This window comes from Pteropus vampyrus, unplaced genomic scaffold, assembly GCF_000151845.1.
Source record: "Pteropus vampyrus isolate Shadow unplaced genomic scaffold, Pvam_2.0 Scaffold1, whole genome shotgun sequence".
NCBI classification, from domain to species: Eukaryota; Metazoa; Chordata; class Mammalia; order Chiroptera; family Pteropodidae; genus Pteropus; species Pteropus vampyrus.
Window position 1 is genome coordinate 22,663,503 of NW_011888782.1, and position 19,509 is coordinate 22,683,011.

Here is a 19,509-nt window from a genome sequence, read left to right on the forward strand (position 1 = left end):
AAACCTTAGCCTCTGCAGTGGCCCTGGAGATGTCTCTAGTCATGACTGGAATTAGTGAACATTGCCACACATCCCGAGGCAGCAAAAAAAAAAAAAAGAGCGATTTATGTTCAGACTGCTCTGTATACAAGGCACGGAAAATTTAAGCTATATTTCAGAAAGTTTACCATCAATAAAAATGAAATTTGAAAAGTTTAAGCATGAAGTACTTAGGGTTAATTCTTAGTTCTCTATGAAATTAAATTATGTAGAACAGTTCATTCTCCAAGGACGAGAAAGAAATGAGGTATAACAGGAGTACAAAGTGGTGATATTATGCTGAAGGCACACTAGGTCACAGAGCAATCGGGTAAGATGGATAAGCCTGGAGAAGTTTTCACAAGGAGGTAAATTTTTGAGCCAACTTTAAAGAATCTAAATTGTGAAGGCATAAGGGAGGAATCTGCCAAGCAGAGGAATGACTTGGGCAAAGGTCCAGCCTGGGGAGTCGGTACGGCGTGAGGGGCCTTGGCAAGAGCTAAGAGAGGCACAGCCTGCAGGGTTTCTCCTTCAAGACGGAGTTGGTGATGGAAAGCTTGTTTGGGGCATATAGCAGAGTGGCTAATGGCTCTTCAGGAAGAATAGCCCATTTGTCCTCAGAGAAGCACAGTTCTGGACTCAGACAGCCCAGCTCTGGCCTTCACCATGGGAGGAGCCCCAGACAGTGGCCGTGTGGTGTGGACAAGCAGTGGAGGGGGGTGTGAGAGAGGCAGGAGAGACAGAGGAAGGAGACCTGCACTAAGAATGGGGCCACCTGCACACCCTTCTCAAACAGGGTGGGATTCAGAGATTTGCTCTAGGACAGAAGAGACACCATATATCCACCAAAGACTATTGACCACAGACTGTCAACTAAGATCCAGGACCCTCTGAGTCCTCGGGATCCCAACTTTCAAAAAGGAAACAACATGTTTCTCCCATTTCTCTTCTTTGGGAGACTGAGTGAAGAGACTCATCCACTGGAGCATTCCCTTGGAGCAGAGATGCTGAGAGAGATCAAAGTGTCCCCACTCAGGGTCCTCAAGGGAAAGGGCAGAATCCAAATAGCTGGAGATGTGACCATGAGACAGGGAAGGGCTAGGAGGTTCAGGCTCACATCTCATCATTCACCTCGTTATCTGAAGCTCTTGAACGTTCCCAACTTTCACAGGCCAAAAGCTATCTTCCATGAACACACACTGCACCCATAATCCTCAGTCCTGAAAGCTTCGGCAAGAACCCTGAATAATTAAGTACAAACCCGCCCTCAACACTACAAAGGGAAAATTAAGCAAGAGGATCATGTGATTAGGAGGAGCAAGCTGGCCAAGAGGTGTGTCACGCAGGGCATGAATATTTTCACAGAATGCCCCAGGGCTCTCTGGAAGGGCTGGCGTGAGCTGGGCAACTCTGCTTGCTGCTGAGCGGGTCACTGTGAGAAGGGCTTCCCTGATCCCTTCGGTTAGAAGGACATGTAAGATAAGTGGTCAGAGCGGTCTACACACAAAGCTCATGCTGTTTCCATTTCCATTTCTAAAATCCACTCGGACCCCAAAGCCTCACTGATCTACAATTATATAAACATCAGAACAAGGCTCATTAAATCACTAGCTTTAGCTTTAGAATGTGGAAAGTTTCCCCAGCTAATCCTGCTACGCATGAGAATCTGGCCCTCGAACTGTGTAAGAAGCCTGGTGCATGAAGAGTTCAGTTAAACTCAGAGACTGGTCAGCACATTCTCTCTCTTGGGAAATACTTGGTATGGGGCAATATCATCAATCTTTTCTATATCTTTAGTTCCTCTTTTCTGAGTGTGTTCCAGACATGATCTCATCCACTGTCACTAGACCTCCCTAATAATAATGATGATAATTTACATTTGCTCTGTGCTCTAGACTTAAAGTGCTTTTAAGTACATTATCTCATTTAATGCCTACTTCAACTATGATAGAATAAATATCATTCCCACTTTACAGACATAGAAACAAGGTCTGGCGAGGTTAGGTGATCTGTATATACAGCTAGAGTAGCTCTGGGTCTCGTATCCAGGAGTTCCAATCTCTGTATCCTTCTCACTGGCTTTTGTTACCTCCCACAAGGTAGAAGGCAGGAAGAATCTGTAACTCCATTTTGTCGATGGGGAGATAATGGCTCTAATTGTTGAAGTGGCCTTCATGTGAGGCACAGAGTAAGGAAAGAGAGAATCTAGGAAGTTACTGTGTGTCAAGGCCATCTGGTACCAAATCTGGCCACCTGAGCCATGATGAAATGTAATTCCTTTGAGTAAACCCTCAACCTTGAACCTTACTAACTTTATAACTTATAAAACTTTTACCAGCGTGACAGCTACGGCAAGTGGGTGAGACCCAAGGTTTGCATCCAGATAACTCTCTTTTCTTTAGCTGTATTTTTTAAGCAAATGAGACTGACATTGTGAATTCCCAAGACACTGAAGAGTCTATAATTTTAGGCAGAGTCCAAGCCTCATAACAAATAAAATTGAAACATATCTATCATATGGATTTGGAGTTCCTATTTTAACCTTACATGGATTTTTCAAATTCTAGGCATGTGATGGACTGAAGTCCACCAGAGTTATTTCAATCCACAGCTGGCATCATTGAGGCTGAACTATACTGTATGAAATAGCCCACAGTGTGAAACACCATGTAAATGTGTAATTACAGCTGAGATAGCCAGAGTTTAGTGTTGTCAGCTCCTAGAATGTAGCAGGACAGCTGTACTAGCCTCTACCGACATAAAAGGGGAGTGCCTTGGGCTGTCTGGGCATCTGCCTTGTGTATCCCAAGATGAATAAAAGTATCTATCTTGATGAGGCTTGGATGATGCCTGGAATTGCAGGAGGCCTCAAGAGCTCAGCTCCCTCTGCCCAAACCTGTCTCCCTTTCCAGGTGGAATAACTCAGATGTAATGCCTTATTCCTTTCAGAACTTGGCAGTGGGCTTTTCTCCTATTAAAAATTTAGTCCAAACAAAACTGGTTCATGAAAATGCCTCCAGTTGCTCACTGGCAGAGGAATAAAAGGTACATAATCTACTCAGTGGGTTGTTCTTGTTGGTGATGTGTGTTTATTTTTTGGTTTGCATAATCTACAGCGTGAAGCCTTTTCACTCAGGGCTCTTAGGTGCTGGTTCCTGGTACTTGTCACCTGTCACCAGCTACCTCATCCACCCACAAGTTTTCAAAAGCCCTTATCCTTCAGTCCAGACACTCCTGATTTGCTCTATGATCCTCAATGACACAACAAGAAAGTACTTGCCACAAGGAGCTCTTAGAGGTCTTGGAAAATATTGCCCACCTGCAACCACACTTGGACCAGAGCCAAGCACTGCATTCTGGACCCCTACTAGAACCTCTGTTTCAGGAAAGGATATTCTAGCAGAAGATGGAATAAACAATGAAGGAAAAAGAGGAGGAGGAGAAGGAAAGAAGAAGAAAGGAAAGGAAAGGGGCTACAGTGGTTACTAATTTGAAACATTCACCACCACCACCACCATCACTGAGCCCCACCCTAGCCAGTTTTAGGGGCTCGGAAGATCCTCACAGTCCTCTAATATACATGCACCTACAATGGGGAACAGGAAAGGCTTGAGAGGGCACTTGTAGACTGCCATTCTCTGAAGCTTTCTCTTGGGAAAAGATTCTGAATGCTTGACTTAAACCCAACCTTTTGCTTTCAATGTTTATTTTGCTCTTCTTACCCACTTATAACTGTACCAACATTTAATAGCCTATAAGTTACTAGAATATGAAAAAGAATAAGAAGTCTTAATACTAAAGACTTCACAAGCAAAGAAAAATGACACTGTAGATACATCTCTATTACTACGATACATCGTTAAGTGAAAAAAACTAGTGACTGACGTATATATATAGAGAGAGAGAAATATCTGGAAAAATAAACATCAAAGTATTAGCAACTGTTAAACAACTAAATGGGTGGATAATTTTTGTTCTTTTTCGCTCATTTGCACTTCTATATTGAAAATATTTTTGTAATTAAAAAATTTTTAAGTAAAAACTTTATTTGAAAAAATCAAACTGAGAGTTGAATAAGCTGACACCTCAATCCCACCCCACCCATTACTCTGAAGGTATATGTGCTAAAAGTGTGGGCTCTAGGGTCAGATTGCCTGGGTTCAAATCTAGCCTCTTGCACTTCAATGATACTCTCTAGGCCCAATTTTTCATCTGAAAAATGGGGATAATATTAAAACCTACCCCATAGGTTTGTTTCAAGGATTAAATGAGCTACTTCTCATAAAGGTATGTATTCAGTAAATGGTAGTTGTCCTTATTACTTATTTTTATATGTTTGTCTTTATAGCACAGGTTTAAAACCTTGCAAATAGTTTTCAAAATATTTTTATCCAGGAGAAATATTTTCATTGAGGAATTTACATATGTTCCTCCTGTATGCAAATCCATCACATGCTCCCTCTTACTTTCAGCTTAGACAATGCTGGCTTCCACAGCAGCAAGAACACTCACGAGGCTCCCCTGCTCACAGTGTAAGATAGAAATGAGAAAAAGAAGGAATAGAAAGGAAGTCGATTTAGTTTCTCTTTATCTGGGCAGGATGACCTGTGTTGAAACTAATTATTGGAAGATGTGATAATACGTGGTTTGCTTTCAGAATCAATACTAGGCAGAAGAGAAAGCTTTTCTTTGGAATAGCTTTCTCTGTTTCTTTTCCAAATTGCGCAAATGCTCTCTGAGAGACAATAACTTTATTCTTCCCATCTGTATTCTCACTGTGCCAGGTAGGTACGTTGTTGACACACTGTGAAACCAGTGGTTACACATTCGGTAACCCCTCTAAGGAGGTCCACTGAGTCAGAGACTCCTTTAGAAGGGAGAGTGCTCTCACTCGGTGCCCTGACTCTTTTTTTCCTTCCTTCTCCCTTTTCTTGAGCTCCATGGCAGGCTTGGCTCCAGCTCATTTACAGAAATAAAATGGAATCATATCTTACCAACAGACTGGTCCTCTATATCAGGTCCCAGGGGCAGCCAATCCAGCCCTGTTCTGGTGTCCAGATTTGATACCCAGACTTTTGTCATGTCCCTAAGAGCCAGCCCTTTCTTACCTGGTGCCCCAGCAACCCTGCCTCTGATTTGGAGCCCAGTGGCTGGAGTCCTGCCATCTGTTAAGAGCCTTCCCAGTATAAACTGCCCACAGTCCCCCTTGTATCTCTGAACGCATTGGTTTCTGGATGCCTAATGCTGGGTACTCCCTACCTGCCAGCCCCAGGAATGATGCACCACTACACTACTGCCTTTCCTTGGTTCCAACTGATCAAACTGGATGGCTACCTCTTCCATAATCCTTAACCCAAGGGCCAAGCTTAACAGTATCTGTAGCTGATCTGTCTGTCCCCTTGGCACATGGCCCATCTCAAAGGACAGACCTACTCTTTCCAACATATAAACAGACCACATCAACCTGTCTGGAGAGACGACAGCATGGTACTTAGCAACCTAATCTGGAAGGGAGTGAGACTTAGATGTATTCCATCACCACCACTACCACGGTCACCACTGCTGCCACAGAGCACGTCATTCATCAGGCAACCACATTCTCTACTAGGCTCTTTCTATATGTTATTTCTAACCCTCACATCACTCTTCAGGGTAGAGAGAACACTGGAGCCCAAGGAAATTAAGTGATCGCCACAAGGCCCAAGGTCAATAAAAGGAAAGAACAGACTGGACTGCAAATGCTATGCTTTTCTTCACTACACCATACATCCCAATGACTGAGAAAGAAGAACTGAGAGCAATGTTTCAAATAGGTTTGTGGAGTTATCAAGGGGGATGTATGATGGAAATTAGGAGCTTTAGCAAAAGGCAAAAGGAAAAAGACAAAATAATGTCCTGGGCTGGGCTAAATATGGTTCACCATTTTGTGCTAGAAAACAGAAATGGCAAGATATTGGCAAGATATTGATAAACAGGCCAAGCTCCAGCAGAGAGCAGAGCCAGTTGTCATCAGCTGTGGGTACATGTGTTTCAGATAAACCAGATGACAGGTAGAGAAAGAGTAGTCATAGAGTTCCCACAGGCCTGGGGTCACACAGATCTTTTGGATTAAAAAGTTGTCACAGAGTCATGCAAGGGACCCTTGAGTCCACTAAGGTAAATCTTACACATAAGGAGAGAAAAAGCGTCACTTAGTCATCATGCAGCCACAGTGCTAACATGTAGCTGGCTTCCATACATAGAAAGAAGACTAGGAACTGGCTCTAGGGGGAATAGAGGACCCCACCAGGCGGATCTCAAAGATAGCCAAAGTTCATATGAATCAAGAGACTCTATGGCAAGGTAGTCAAGAGCCTAGACCTTGGAGACAGACTGCTGGGGTTTGAATCTCAATTCTACCACTTACTAGCTCTGCTAACTTGAGCTAGTTATTCAACTTCTCTGTCTCAGTTTCCTTATCTATAAATAAGAATTAAAAATACCTAACTCATGGAATGTTATGAGAATTGAGTTAACATAAGAAAAATAATTAGAATAGTGTCTGGCACATAAAAAGTACTCAATAAATGTCACTGTTGTTGTTATTATCATTATTACTATTGTTATTAGGGTCCCCTCAACAGGGAGAAGAAAAAAGTCTATCAGTAAACATGATATACTGAATAAAAATTATGACCAGATAAGTTGTCTTGGACTCAAAATCAATATATTGAACATGAAATCAGTATGCTTCTTTTGTCTAATTTACTTTTTGTTTTAGTGTTGCCTTTAAGATCCCTTTCAAAAAGGCCAATCTTATTCATCCCTAACAAAAGAGAGTTTTTGAAAGAGAAGACCTTTGCCACATATCACCCAACAAAAGGACAGGGTTACAGCCTCCCGTAGGAGTCACATGCGGTGTGGTGGTAACCATCTCAGCTGGAAAAAATCATAGACACTTAGTGGGGCTGGAGAAATAGAGTAAAAATTACCATGTTCTCTAATCAAATTTGGTTTCCTATGGCTTCATCTGAAATATTTTTTTATTTTTTTTATTTTTTTTTTTTTTAATTAAAAAAAATACAGACGATCTCCAAAAACTCACTCAAAATTTGACTCCTCAGATGCTACTGCCCAAGTGCCAGACTCTGGGCTGGGGCTGTAGAGGATGACTCGAGTGCAGGGCAGTCTCACTACTTCTATCAGGGTGGTTCTCGATGAGGTCCCAGGTTACATGATCTGAGGCCTGTGTTCTTACAAATATTCATCTAATCCACCTCTCTTACACTTATAACTCTTTGAGTTGGAAGAGACCTCAGAGATTAACTGGCCTGATATACACTCAACAAAGGAATCCCCTCTATACCATTTGTTCCTTTCTTTTTCAAGTGCCAATTGCATATGATACTTACCATGCTAGGCATTGGGATAAAAAGACCAATAAAACAAAATTCCTGCTCTAAGGATGGTCACGGTCCAGCTAGGGAGTAAGACTACCATAAAATTGATAAAACTGTGTGATAACTACCATGATAGGGATGTGACCAGAAAAAATGGATGCCTAAAAAAGGGGCACTCGATCCAAACTGTGGAGACCACTGAAGGTTTCCTGGAAGAGGTGATACTTGAGATGAATGTTGAAAGATGAATAAAAGTTGGTCAGGGGTGGTCAGAGTTAAAGTGGTGAGAATGATTAAAGAGGAGACAGCATTGACACTTGAGAGCATGGCATCCGTGGGCAAACTCCAGGACATTAGGGCAGAGTGGGGGAGAGGGGCACAGGAAGGGTAAAAGGTAAAACCAGAGATGGTAGTTGCCAGGTCATAAAGGCTTTATAATATCAAGAGTTTGAACTTTATCCCAAAGAGAAGCCAACTGCGAGTTCCATAACCAATGGAGGAGCATGATGAGATGTGTGTTTTAGGAAAACCACTCTTGTGGCAGTCTGGGGATGAATTTAAGAACATTACTAGAGTCAGGGATAATAGCAGGCTATTGTGATAATCCATTCAAGAGATAATGAGACTCTGACCTAAGGCAGTGGCAATGGAGAAAAGGAACATATTAGGGAGGCAGAAGCAGTAGGACTTTGTGATGGATTCATGAGGGTTGATAGCAAGAGGGGGGTCAAGAATAAGTTGCAAGTTTCTGGCTTGAGCAACTGGGTGGTTGGGTGCCCTTGACTGGCATGGAGAATACAGGAAAAAGAGCACAATGGGAAGGTATAGAAGAAGACAAAATAAATTTTGGACACACTAGGTTTGAGAATTCTCTGAGACATGTAAGTGGAGTGTCCAGAAAGCCATGGATTTATGAACAGAAAGCTCAGGGTTGAGATCAGAGATGAGACATGGATTTGGGAGCCATCAGAGCAGGGGTATCTCTTGGGCCTCGGAAAGAATATCAAATCATGGAGAGAGTGTAAAGTGAGAAGAAAAGGTCTGAGAAACAAATCCTGGATAAAAAGTACAGGAGTCTAAAAAGGACCAGCCAGAAAGACATAAGGACACCAAAAGAGCATGGTGTTATGGAAGGCTTGGGAAAAGGTAACTTAAAAAAAAAAAACTGGTTGACAAGGTCAAGTGCTTCAGAAAGACCAATTAATATCTGAAACGTGTTCTTTGGATTTAGTAACAAAAATGTTCAGGTGGAGACTTTGGTAAAATTAACCTCAGTTTGCTAGAGGAAACAGAAACCCAATAGCAAGGGTCAAAGGCATCTAGGAGGTGAGATAGTAGAGATGCAACTATAGACTCTTCACTCAAGGATTTGGGCTATGGAGAGAAGAAAAAACAGGGCAAAGCAGGGCCCAGAAAAAAATTAGTCTGGGTTTTTTGTTGTTGGTTTTTTTTTTTCCCCATTTATTTGTTTGTTTGCTTTTTAACATGGAAAAGACTTGTGGATATTTATATTCTAAGGGATTAAGGATTGTGTGTACTGGAAAACCTCCATGATAAGAAGCACACTATATCTCAAGATGTTTCATTCTGGTTTTGGACAGCTAATAAAAAAGCAACTGTGGGTTAGAAGCGATACCTGAATTAAGCTAAAACTGACTTCACTATACCTTCCACCCTTATCTCTTTTATAGGAAGCCTTCAATTATCAAACTCACCCACTTCCTTTCATAAAATATTATTAATTCAAAACTGAATATATCTAGTTACTTCAACTTCACTATCCCAACAACCCTCCAACAATTACAATACAGTATGTCAAAATCTTTTTGAAAATATATTTTCTAGGATTAGGCATAATATACCATATATGATCTAAACAGCCAGCATATATAGAAATTCTTATCTCTCTGGTTTAGAGGTTATATTTTCATTTATCTCATCACTCAGAAGCCTTTAATAGTCCTCTCTCTCTAAGAGTAAAGTCTAAACTCTTTCATCCAAAGGTCAAGGTTCTTGAGAGTCTAGATACAACTTACACTCTTTTGAGCTTTTCTACAGTGATTTGCTCTCTACCATGTAGAAGCCTTTGCTCTCATCAACTTATTGATGTTTTATTTACAATGTCACAAAATTTACAGGAGATGCCAGTACATGTGAGGACTCTCATCACCACCATTGTTTTCCTTGAGCTAGAATTGAAATCGTATCAGAACAGCATTTTCCATATCCTCCGTCTGATAGAGCACACTATAATCCTCTCCAGGAACAATCATGACTTCTTTATTGTCCTATTTTTATCTCTATTATTTCTCCATATTGTTTACAATGCTCAGGTTTGTAGATCTCACATAATTGTGAACCTTTCTGAAATACCCTCACCCCTCTTATTAGAATGAGTCCTTTAAACAAAAATTCCTCTTCTGTTGCCATTTTCTACTTATAAGCTCAATACTCTAAAGTCTCAGGAATATTTATGATATTTATCTTCTTGTGTTAAAATTTGAGAATTTTATTTGTTACATATGGCTTTTGTTGATGTATAGATAATGAAGGCTATAAATACAGTTTGCAATCTGTATTCTTCGTTTGTTTTGTTTTGTTTTGTTTTGTTTTTTTTACCTCAGGTTACCTAAGAGCATTCCCGTCACAAGGTGCTTCATTCTATGTCACCTGTGTGGTGCCTCATACATCTGGTTTTGGTTTCACTAGGATAATTTCCTCCTTCCACTTCAAAATTCCCTCAAATCCTTTCAGATAGGTCAACAAGGTTTTCTGCCAAAACACATCCTTCTCAATCTCTACAAGATGCACTCAACCCTTTGTCAGAAGTCCATTATCCTGGCTCTGCAGCATAAAGTTCCGGAAACTTTTTAAAACACCATCTACGTAGGCAGCCATTTGTTTCTCAAAACCTCCTTTCTTTTCCATAATCATTGCCATCATATAGAACGAGAGAGAAAAAACACCACCTGTGCTTTTGAATCTTTCAGTTTGCTACCCAGAACTTTAAAGTCCTTAGGAATGCAATCTCAGTTTCTTCCAATTGTGCCATTTGTTTCACACAGGAAGCAGCAAAAGTGTCTGTGTGTCATGCGGGACAATTCGTGGTCTTGATAAGAGGTTCTTGGCAGGCTTTCTATAATATCCTGGATACTGGCTCCAATTCCTTCTCAATTTTCCACACCAAGTGTATACAAAATGACCTTCACAAACTCTTGGTTCACAATCATCCATGCCATGAAACATCTTTCTTCTTCCTGAGAGTGGTCACAGACCCCTGCCATCAATTGGCTCATGCCAGCAATTTCTCCCTAGTGTTCCGTGGAGTGAACGTCCCTAACCTACCCCAAATGGAAGAGTGCTGTGCAAGACCCAAAGGCTAGGACTGCCCTTCATTTCTCTGCTGTTTCACACTCTTCCACTTGCCCACTTTATGACATTAATATCTCTGCATTTTCCTGGCTTTCTTCCTCACGACTTTTTTCATCTTGCCTAAAAACCTTTCATCTTCCCTAAAAAGCTGGAGTGTGAAAAAGCATCTATTTTGGCTCTTTTCCTTCTGCTTGTATTTGCAGCTGCTATAATTGGTCTCAGGCATGAAAAGAAAGATGTAACTTACTCCAAAGGTCACTACACCACCCCCTATGCAGGTATATTTATTGGATTGCCAAATGAACTAATGGTTTATCTTGGTTTTACTAGAAATGGTCCTTGAAAAGCCTAAAAGAGTAAAGATTATGTCTCCTGTCTTACTATGGGACTTCTTAGAGGGTTAGAATATGTTTGCTGCATGTTTTTCATTAGATCGTGAGTCTCTCAGGACAGAAACTGTAGATATCTTTAATTTTTCCATGGTGCCCAACACAGAGACTTGATGAGACGTGACAACTGCTGAGTACTGCTGTCCAACTCTGAGGGCACAGGCATTCCATCTCTATGGATAAGCCTATTCCACTTGCTCTTAGTACTCTGGTATGTTAGCTGATTACCCTTTGAATAACTTTGATGGTCAAGGTCACTTGTACGCCCACTAAAATGTCTCCCTTTCATTTTTGCCTGTTTTTACAAGATTCAGGATGAAATTTTTAAAAGTGTATTCTATTCAAGTTTGAGAAAAAAAGCAAGGGTCAGATAGAGAAATAACCAACCAGAGATTACTGAATGAAGTACTCAATTGTGACTATTTTTATATCTCCTAAAATCTTTCTTTAAATGGTCCGTTTTTCAAAAACGTTATACTGATGCTACTTGATATGCTTACCTGCTTAAATGTGATTTGGAGCTTTGAGATTTTAGATAATACATATTTGAATGTAAATGCTTGCTAATTTTTGAATAAGCTAGCTTACAGAAAGTCTGGCATTTCAAATAACGAGGTTATGAAGCAGATCATGAAAAGAGCAGGCACAGCTGCTATCCAAACCACAGGCACTTGGGTACTGTTCTGCTGAGTAATAGTAAATATCTCAGGACTAAATAACAGTACTACATCCCATTCTACTTCCTGGACATATAGGGACACATCTATCCCCTGACAGCTATGCAAATATGGGCAGCAACTCCATCTTATACTTGTTCATACTCTTGATGACAGCTAATATGCCAAAAAAATAAATAAATACACACACACAGAGTAAGCACATTTCAAAATCTGATGTACTCTATAGCCTGCGTCATGTGATGAGATTATAGGAAACTTGAGTCAAATTCCTACCAGGACCTGGAGGGGTTCCCCACTAGTGCCCAGGTCTTTTATTTGAGCACAGACAATTTCAGAAGCGTGGACTAGAAAGACCTGTAGAGACAGACCCCTGGTGCATCCCCTGGCCCCAGACCCTCACCACCTGCCTGCCAGGAGCCTCCTTAGTCAGGCTGTCATGATTGTGGCTCCTTTCCTCCTTCAGCTCAGCTTCTGGGTAGGCTATTCAAAGAGTGCCATCTGCAGGATGAACTGAGGACTCCTACTTAATTCATTTCCTTCAAGTGATAGTTGAAGTCTGATTAAAATGTGTTCAAGAGGTAATAAACACAAAAGTTAAAGTTTATGAGGGATAATAGATTGCCACATTAATTATTAGCAGCTATCATTTACATTAATTTTAATAACTGCCTTAAATGTCTTTACCCCAAAGAGTAACCAATGGAAGAATCACAGTTGCCCCTACTATCCCAAGAGTGGAGACATATTTGTCCCTTGAACTCTCCATGCAGGCAGCCATTTTCTCTGCTTGAGGGTTCACTCCCTCCCACCCACCGCCCACCCCCCAGAGGGCAAATTTCCAGGAGCTGTAACAGATGCAACAGCCCTCTTCCAGCTTTGCTTCAAGACAAGTTTTAAACCTGAATACAGTGAATGGGAGCTCAGAATTGCCTTGTCATATCAGCCTCGGGTCAAAGAATAATGAAAACATAAAGTTGAAAGAGGTTCCATCACTAAATTATGACCCTCCATAGTACTGCTGACAAGCAACCCCCAGCCTCCTATTTCACACCATGTGTGACAACTTTCCTGACCACATCCCATACCCAGCACCCCAAAACAAGGAAAGAGTTTCTACACTTTCACTGATCTCTGATGACTCAAGATTTATACAATTCCCATTTAAATCCACCCTTCTCCTCCCAGTGGCCTTTACTTAATTGAAAACAAAAGTGAAAGAGAGTGCCCTTTCCTGCCCAGATTGCCCCCTTTCTCACCACCTGAGCAAGATGATCACACTGCACACAGCAAGGCAGGGCTGAAGCAGACGGCTACTGACAATCCATCTGCCTTCGCCATGGTCGGAGTTGGTTTTCCTACATGGACTACAAATTCCAGGAGGCTAGGCCACTCCACTGACCACTCCCTTCCCCAAAGTGGGGAAGAGGGAACAAGACAGGATTGATTTCCAGACCACGTGACCCATCTCCAGAGCCCTATTTAGAGGGCAACATGGCCTCCTCACGGCCTCTCCCTTAGGTGTGCCACATCTGCTATTCCTCTTTCCAGAGGAAACACTCCTCCTAAAAGCATGAGCATTTTGGAAGGTAGAACTCTCTCTTATTTCTCAGATACAGTCTTATCAGAAAGCAGAGGCAGGAAGAAGTGGATTATATCAAGCGAAGACTCACCGGCAGGGCCAGGGAGAAGTTGTAATGTATGTCAAATGGGATGGCCACAGCAGCACCCCCTCCTCCCATTCTTGCTTTGTCCTGCACTCTGATGAGCAAGCTGGCACTTGGAAATGAACTTTACACCTAGTTCCTATACCTTAATCAGGAGGGACAGCATGGAGTTAGGTAAGAACATGACTCGAGTCAGACAGACCTGGGTTTGAATCCCAGCAGAGCCACCAACATGAATGTCTTGGGCACACTGAAGAACTTCCTGAGCTTAAGTGCTATATTCTATAAAATAAGGCTAATACTATCCATCATTCAGAACTGGTAGGATATAAAATAATGGAATCATAAGGTTTAAAAAATATGTCCATTCTTTCTTCAGTATGAATTTAAATTAATGTGTCTCTGGTGCTAAATGAAAGACATTGTCTCATGTGAAAGGCATATCAGGTATCAGTGAGAAAGCAGAGGAACAATTGGGAGAAACAGGATTAAAGTTGGGGTGGCCTCTAGGCTTGTTTGGCTGTGACGACACAGGAAAGCAACAGCCCCCTCATGAGCCTATAACCAAGGCTGGTACTACCTATGAGGAGGATACAGCAGGAAGAGAGTAGGAGAGAAGGGCTAGGTCAAGGCTGTGGGTGGCTATAGGGATGACCTTCCTAAATGAGGAAGGGCTGAGCCACAGGTCAGCCAAAAGGCAAGAGCACCAAAGCTATGGGATGGCTCTATTCCAACAGACTGTCCCAGGTACACTCTCAGCAGACAGGAGTTCATATGGCTCTCTCTCATTCTTTGCCCGCTAACAGACCGGAGAGGCACCCAGAATGTCTGGCCACCCAAATATTCTGGATCTGTGCTACATACATCTTGTCCACCAAAGGCACACTTATGTTGGCATAGTCCAGTTGATTTTTCAGAAAGTCCTTGTGTAGCTATGAGGCTTCTTTTCATTGTTGTGGTGGTAGTGGTAAAATATACATAATATAAAACTTAAGTTCATTGGGATTAAATAGATTCACACTGTTGCGCAACCATTACTATCATGCAACCCCAGAACTCTTTATCTTGCCAAACTGAAACTCTGAACCCAATAAATAATAATTCCCCATTCCCTTCTCCCCAAGCCCCTAGCAACCACCATTCTACTTTCTGTCCCAATGAATTTGACTATTCTATGTACTTCATATAAGTGGACTCGTACAATATTTGTCCTTTTGTTACTGACTTATTTCATGTAGCGTACTGTCCTCAAGGTTTATCTATGTTGTAAGATCCTTTTTTAAGGCTGAATAATATTCCACTATAAGTATATACCACATTTGGTTTATCTACTCATCCATCAATGGACACTTGGGTTGCTTCTATCTTTTGGTTATTGTGAAAAATGCTGCTGTGAACATGGGTATACAAATACTTTTTCGCATCCCATCTTTTAATTCTTTGGGGTATATACCCCGAAATAGAATTGTTGAATCATATGGAAATTCTATGTTTGATTTTTGAGGAACCACCACAATGTTTTCCACAGTGGCGGTACCATTTTACGTTCCCAGCAACAGTGCAAAAAATTCCATATGAGCCTTTATTCTATAGGTTGGGTCTAATCTACCTGCACTCATGAGCTTCCTGTCACTACTAACGCAGTCCTTCTGGCTCCTGTCAGGCCACTCACTTTTCAACATACATTTGCAGCTCCCCTAGAGATATGGTATGCTCCCACTGCTTTCCTGGACTCTAGCAGACTCCTTTGGTTTTTTGGCAGAGCCTCTCCTTTTGCACCCACAGCTCCTATCTGTCTGGGGCTGGCAGCCTCCCTGGGTGAGAGTTGGGGCTCTGCAAAATGCCCAGTGTGACACCTACACTGAGGAATGCACACCTAGTGCATCAGAGTGCATCAGAGCCACCCCTGGTTAAAGCCGCGATGTGGAAACCCCAGCTTTGTCATCCTCTCTACTCCAACGGCAGCCACCCCTTTGTCCCATACTGATACCCGTCCCAATTGCCCTTTCCCTGCCTTATTCTTAAGCATCTTATTTTCCACTGCAACTGATCACACCTGAAAAAATAACTGGACAGAAGTATTTCATCTTGAAAATAAATATTTTCAGGATCCATTTGGAAACTCCCCCAAAAAGGAATATAAGGGAGTTAAGATAAATTTTGGGGGTAGAGGTCAGAATAGAAACCTTCTTATATTCCTCCACCAGTAAGACAAATGGTTAAGGCCTCTCATACAGCCTCTTTGTACAAATCAGAAAACAGTGCCCTTTTTGGATCAGGTGGGCAGCTCAGCTAAAAGGCAGAATATTGCGCAAATGACAAATTATTTTGTGCCAATGATTCGAAGGTACATTCTCTGGGCACATTCAGCTTTGTGGGTGCATGGCTTGGTAAACAGGTGCCATCTCTTCCTCCAGATCCTGGAAGGTACACAGCTTTGTAAGAAGAGCTGGTGCTGATTTTCAGCTCCTACTTGTCTGCAGCGACAACCACAGGGGTAGTACTGGCTGCTGATGAGTCTAACATCATTCCCACCTGCCACCACAAGATTGTAGACAAGACATTTACAGATCACTCTGGCAGAAAGATTTTCTTTGAAGACCATAATCTGAGGGTCTATTTACTATTCACCTAGTGATCTAAGAGTAGACAAAGCTCTCCATGCATCAGGCAGAGGGCAGCCCAGACACCATGGGCTATCAACCTGACATACCCCACCAAACACCGAAGCCACAGCCCTCGTCTCTCTCATCAGGTTACACACATGCACGTCAGCACACACACACACAGCCACACATAGCATCTCACCTGAGCCACCTCTTCAAAGTCATCGTGCCTCTTCTGCAGGGCCCGTGCTCGATGCAGGGACTTCCCAACCCCTGTATGTTTGCTGAGAAAGGCCTCACCATGGTTTTCAATCCAGTCCAACACCTGGTCAGAGGAGGAAGACAGAAATAATGACTTTCCAGCAGAAGAGAAGTGACAATATACGTGAGTCCCCATCCCAATCAAAAGCAGCAGCCCGGGTAGAAATGTAGATGCCACTGTGGATACAGGGGATGTCATTACTGTCATTGGCAATATAACAATCTCACTCTTAACTAAAATTTCTTAGTCATAATTAGTCCATTATTTTAAACAAGGTACACAGGCTATCAGACGCCGTGTAACCCCCTCACTAACTTTATGCCAGCCACATAAAGTGAGACACATTGGGAGAAAATCGGGCAGTGTCAGATCAGGGCAGTTCCTTGGCCCTCCACCAAAAAATGCTCCTGGCAGTCGTAGCCCGTCATGGGGATCCTGCCTCATGTGCTTCTGGGACTCTCTTCCTAATCTTAGAAATAAACCTCACCTGGAGCTATGCTCAAGCTAGCTGATCACCAGGACAACTGCCCTCTCTGGCTTCTTTCCACCTCTCTCCTCCAATCAACACTAACCAACTGACCAAATAAAGTCTCTGCATCCTTAAGGCCTTTAGCATCCACGATTCTCCTGGGAAGCAGTAGAGATTCCATGTCCTTCCAGGATTAAGATCTAGTGATTTGGCCTCAAGATATTTTTCTTTAGAGAAGCCAGAACAGAGGTGGCTAGAGCAGTAGAGAGATGAAGGAGGGATACTGAGAAGTGAGAAAATATGTTGTCTTAAGGGGCACTTGACGGGGAGTGGAAACTCCTTAGTAAAAGCCTTGAAATGTAGGGAGGACCAAAGCCTCTAATACCCATTTTGCATTTACTCAGATGGCCTAACAAAAACACGTGAGAAGGGAAGCAGTTCATCTTCTGGTCTCTGAAGAATTGATGCTCAATAAATCAGTTGGCCAAAATCAAATCAGAATTATAGTACAGGCACACCTGTTACAGATCCTGCTAAGACTCAACTGAGTCTACTCTGCTCCTACCATACTAAAATTTAACTGAACATTTGATTAATAATATACTGGCCTTCTCAGGTTTTAGAAGTACTTTGGGAAAATGATTTAGATGAAGTAGGCTTATTTAAAAGGACGCTTTAACTCATTCTTCTGTTTCCTCTACAGATTGCCCTTTGGCCAGCAGATAGGCCAAATCATTCAATGGACTATAGGTATGGGAGTTCTAGCTCTACAGAATCTAGCCTTTGGCTTCACTTCCTCTGACATTTGAGATAAATCAATACCTGCAGTCATACAAAGTATGGAAGCCTTCAAAGTCCTCAGTAACAGTATCATGAGGCCCACAACAAGATGGTATTAGTTTGGAGAAATATACATATAAATATATTAATGAGGTTTAACAAACATCCACTTAATAAAGCTGAAAGGTCAGGTAATCGTCCATTAAAATGAAGAAAAGGTCTTTAAAAAAATGACTTTATCTAAACATTGGGTGGAGAGATTTTAAACACTTTATATAACCAATTTTGGCAATAAATATTTTCTTAAATTCTGGAGGCACATCTGAAAAGAAATTGCAGTAGTAAATTAACTGTATTTTTACCTTTTGCAAATGCTGAAAAGCAGCCCTGAAAGGAGCTCTAACTGTTCCTTTCTTAGAAGAAAAAATTCTAATTTCCTTAGAATTACGCACAGTGAACTTTCAACAACAAAAAAATCAGGAGAGTGCATTTGTACTTGAATTGCCACAATTTGATCCCACAATTCTCTATTGTAATGGGGATAATGAGTATCAGCATGCAAGGTCAAAGATAAGCAGTTCTAGTAGCAAATTTTCCCATATATTGTATACTATGGATAGTGAGGTTTTAAAATTTTTATGTATATTTAAACTTTTATTAATCCCCTTTTCAGAATGAATTGAAGCTTGGGGATAATTTTTATATACAAAAGAGCTGTCTTGCAGCCTTCATGAATGCTTGGGAATTTATGACAGATTTTTGGATTACAATTTTTTTTTTTAATTTAGTTTTGAGCAGTTAAGTGTGACTTGCTTGTCCAGCACTATTTTCATGAATATTACTTTACTTCATATATTTTTTTTATCTCTAGCTTTAATAAAATTGGTTATTTTCAGGCAAATTAGTTAAAGAAGAATGCTTTTCATTCACTTGTTGACAAATGGTTCGCTTTTATACTCCCTGGGAGTAATTTCAAAACTTTTAAACTTTTTTTTAAAGCAATTTGTTTTAAGTTCTTTTGCTTTGTTTAAGTTCTTTTGCTTTCTTTAAAATGTTGATTCATTTTCAGTTAGTGACAGTTTCCTTAATTAGCTCTACTTTAACCACTTAAAAAATCCATTTATTTAATATTTGAGAGGCTTGTACTTAGTTTAAACATAACTTTGATTGCTCTGTGATGTTACATTGCCTCCATTTAGTCTAGCTTCTGCCATTAAAACTAAAGCTGTGGGGAAAACATGTGCCACCTCAATGAGGATTCAGGAACTGCATGGAAATCAATTTAACAGATAAAAAAAAAGCAAGTGATTTAAGAACTGAACAAAATTACTTTAGTAATACACAGAAACTAAAAAAGCCCCCAAGGATAGGTAAACGTAATCAATATATGAGCTATTGGTTAAAATGCTGATTTTTGACTCTTGTATGCTTGATACATACACATTTAGACCACATGTTCTCTTAACCCTGATTCCATGTCCCCCCAACCTTGGGAGTACAATCCAGCTTCCCACATAGACGGGACAGCAGAGATGTGCTTCTGAGCAGACACCAGCAACGCCTGACAATTATATTACACACCATAAATTAATGTGCAGCATTTGAAGTGTCGATAGCCTGGCTTTGGAAATTCTGGTGAGTTCCAGACTCTGAACATCACTGGTTGAAGAATAAATTGCATTTCTGGGCAAATCCTGGACCCTACCAAAGTATATGTACCTATCAAGGTACTCTCTATTAGCAACCCCTGCTTAATTTCTCTCCTCTACAAGATTTTATTTAAAATATCCAATTATCAGTTATAATTAAGATAGTACAGGATGATAATTATACTTATTGATGGCTTTGAGTTGGTATTTAAGAGTTTCCGACATAGGAGAATTTGTCTTT

At 41.2% G+C, this 19,509-nt stretch overlaps 1 protein-coding gene across 1 annotated transcript in view; it reads right to left on the bottom strand.

Moving 5' to 3' along the window:
- KALRN (kalirin RhoGEF kinase) overlaps positions 1-19,509 on the bottom strand; it is a 640,142-nt gene that overhangs the window by 323,535 nt on the left and 297,098 nt on the right. Inside the window, 1 exon segment of the mRNA XM_023520165.1 lies at positions 16,311-16,433. Within this exon segment, the coding sequence (XP_023375933.1) occupies positions 16,311-16,433 (123 nt within the window).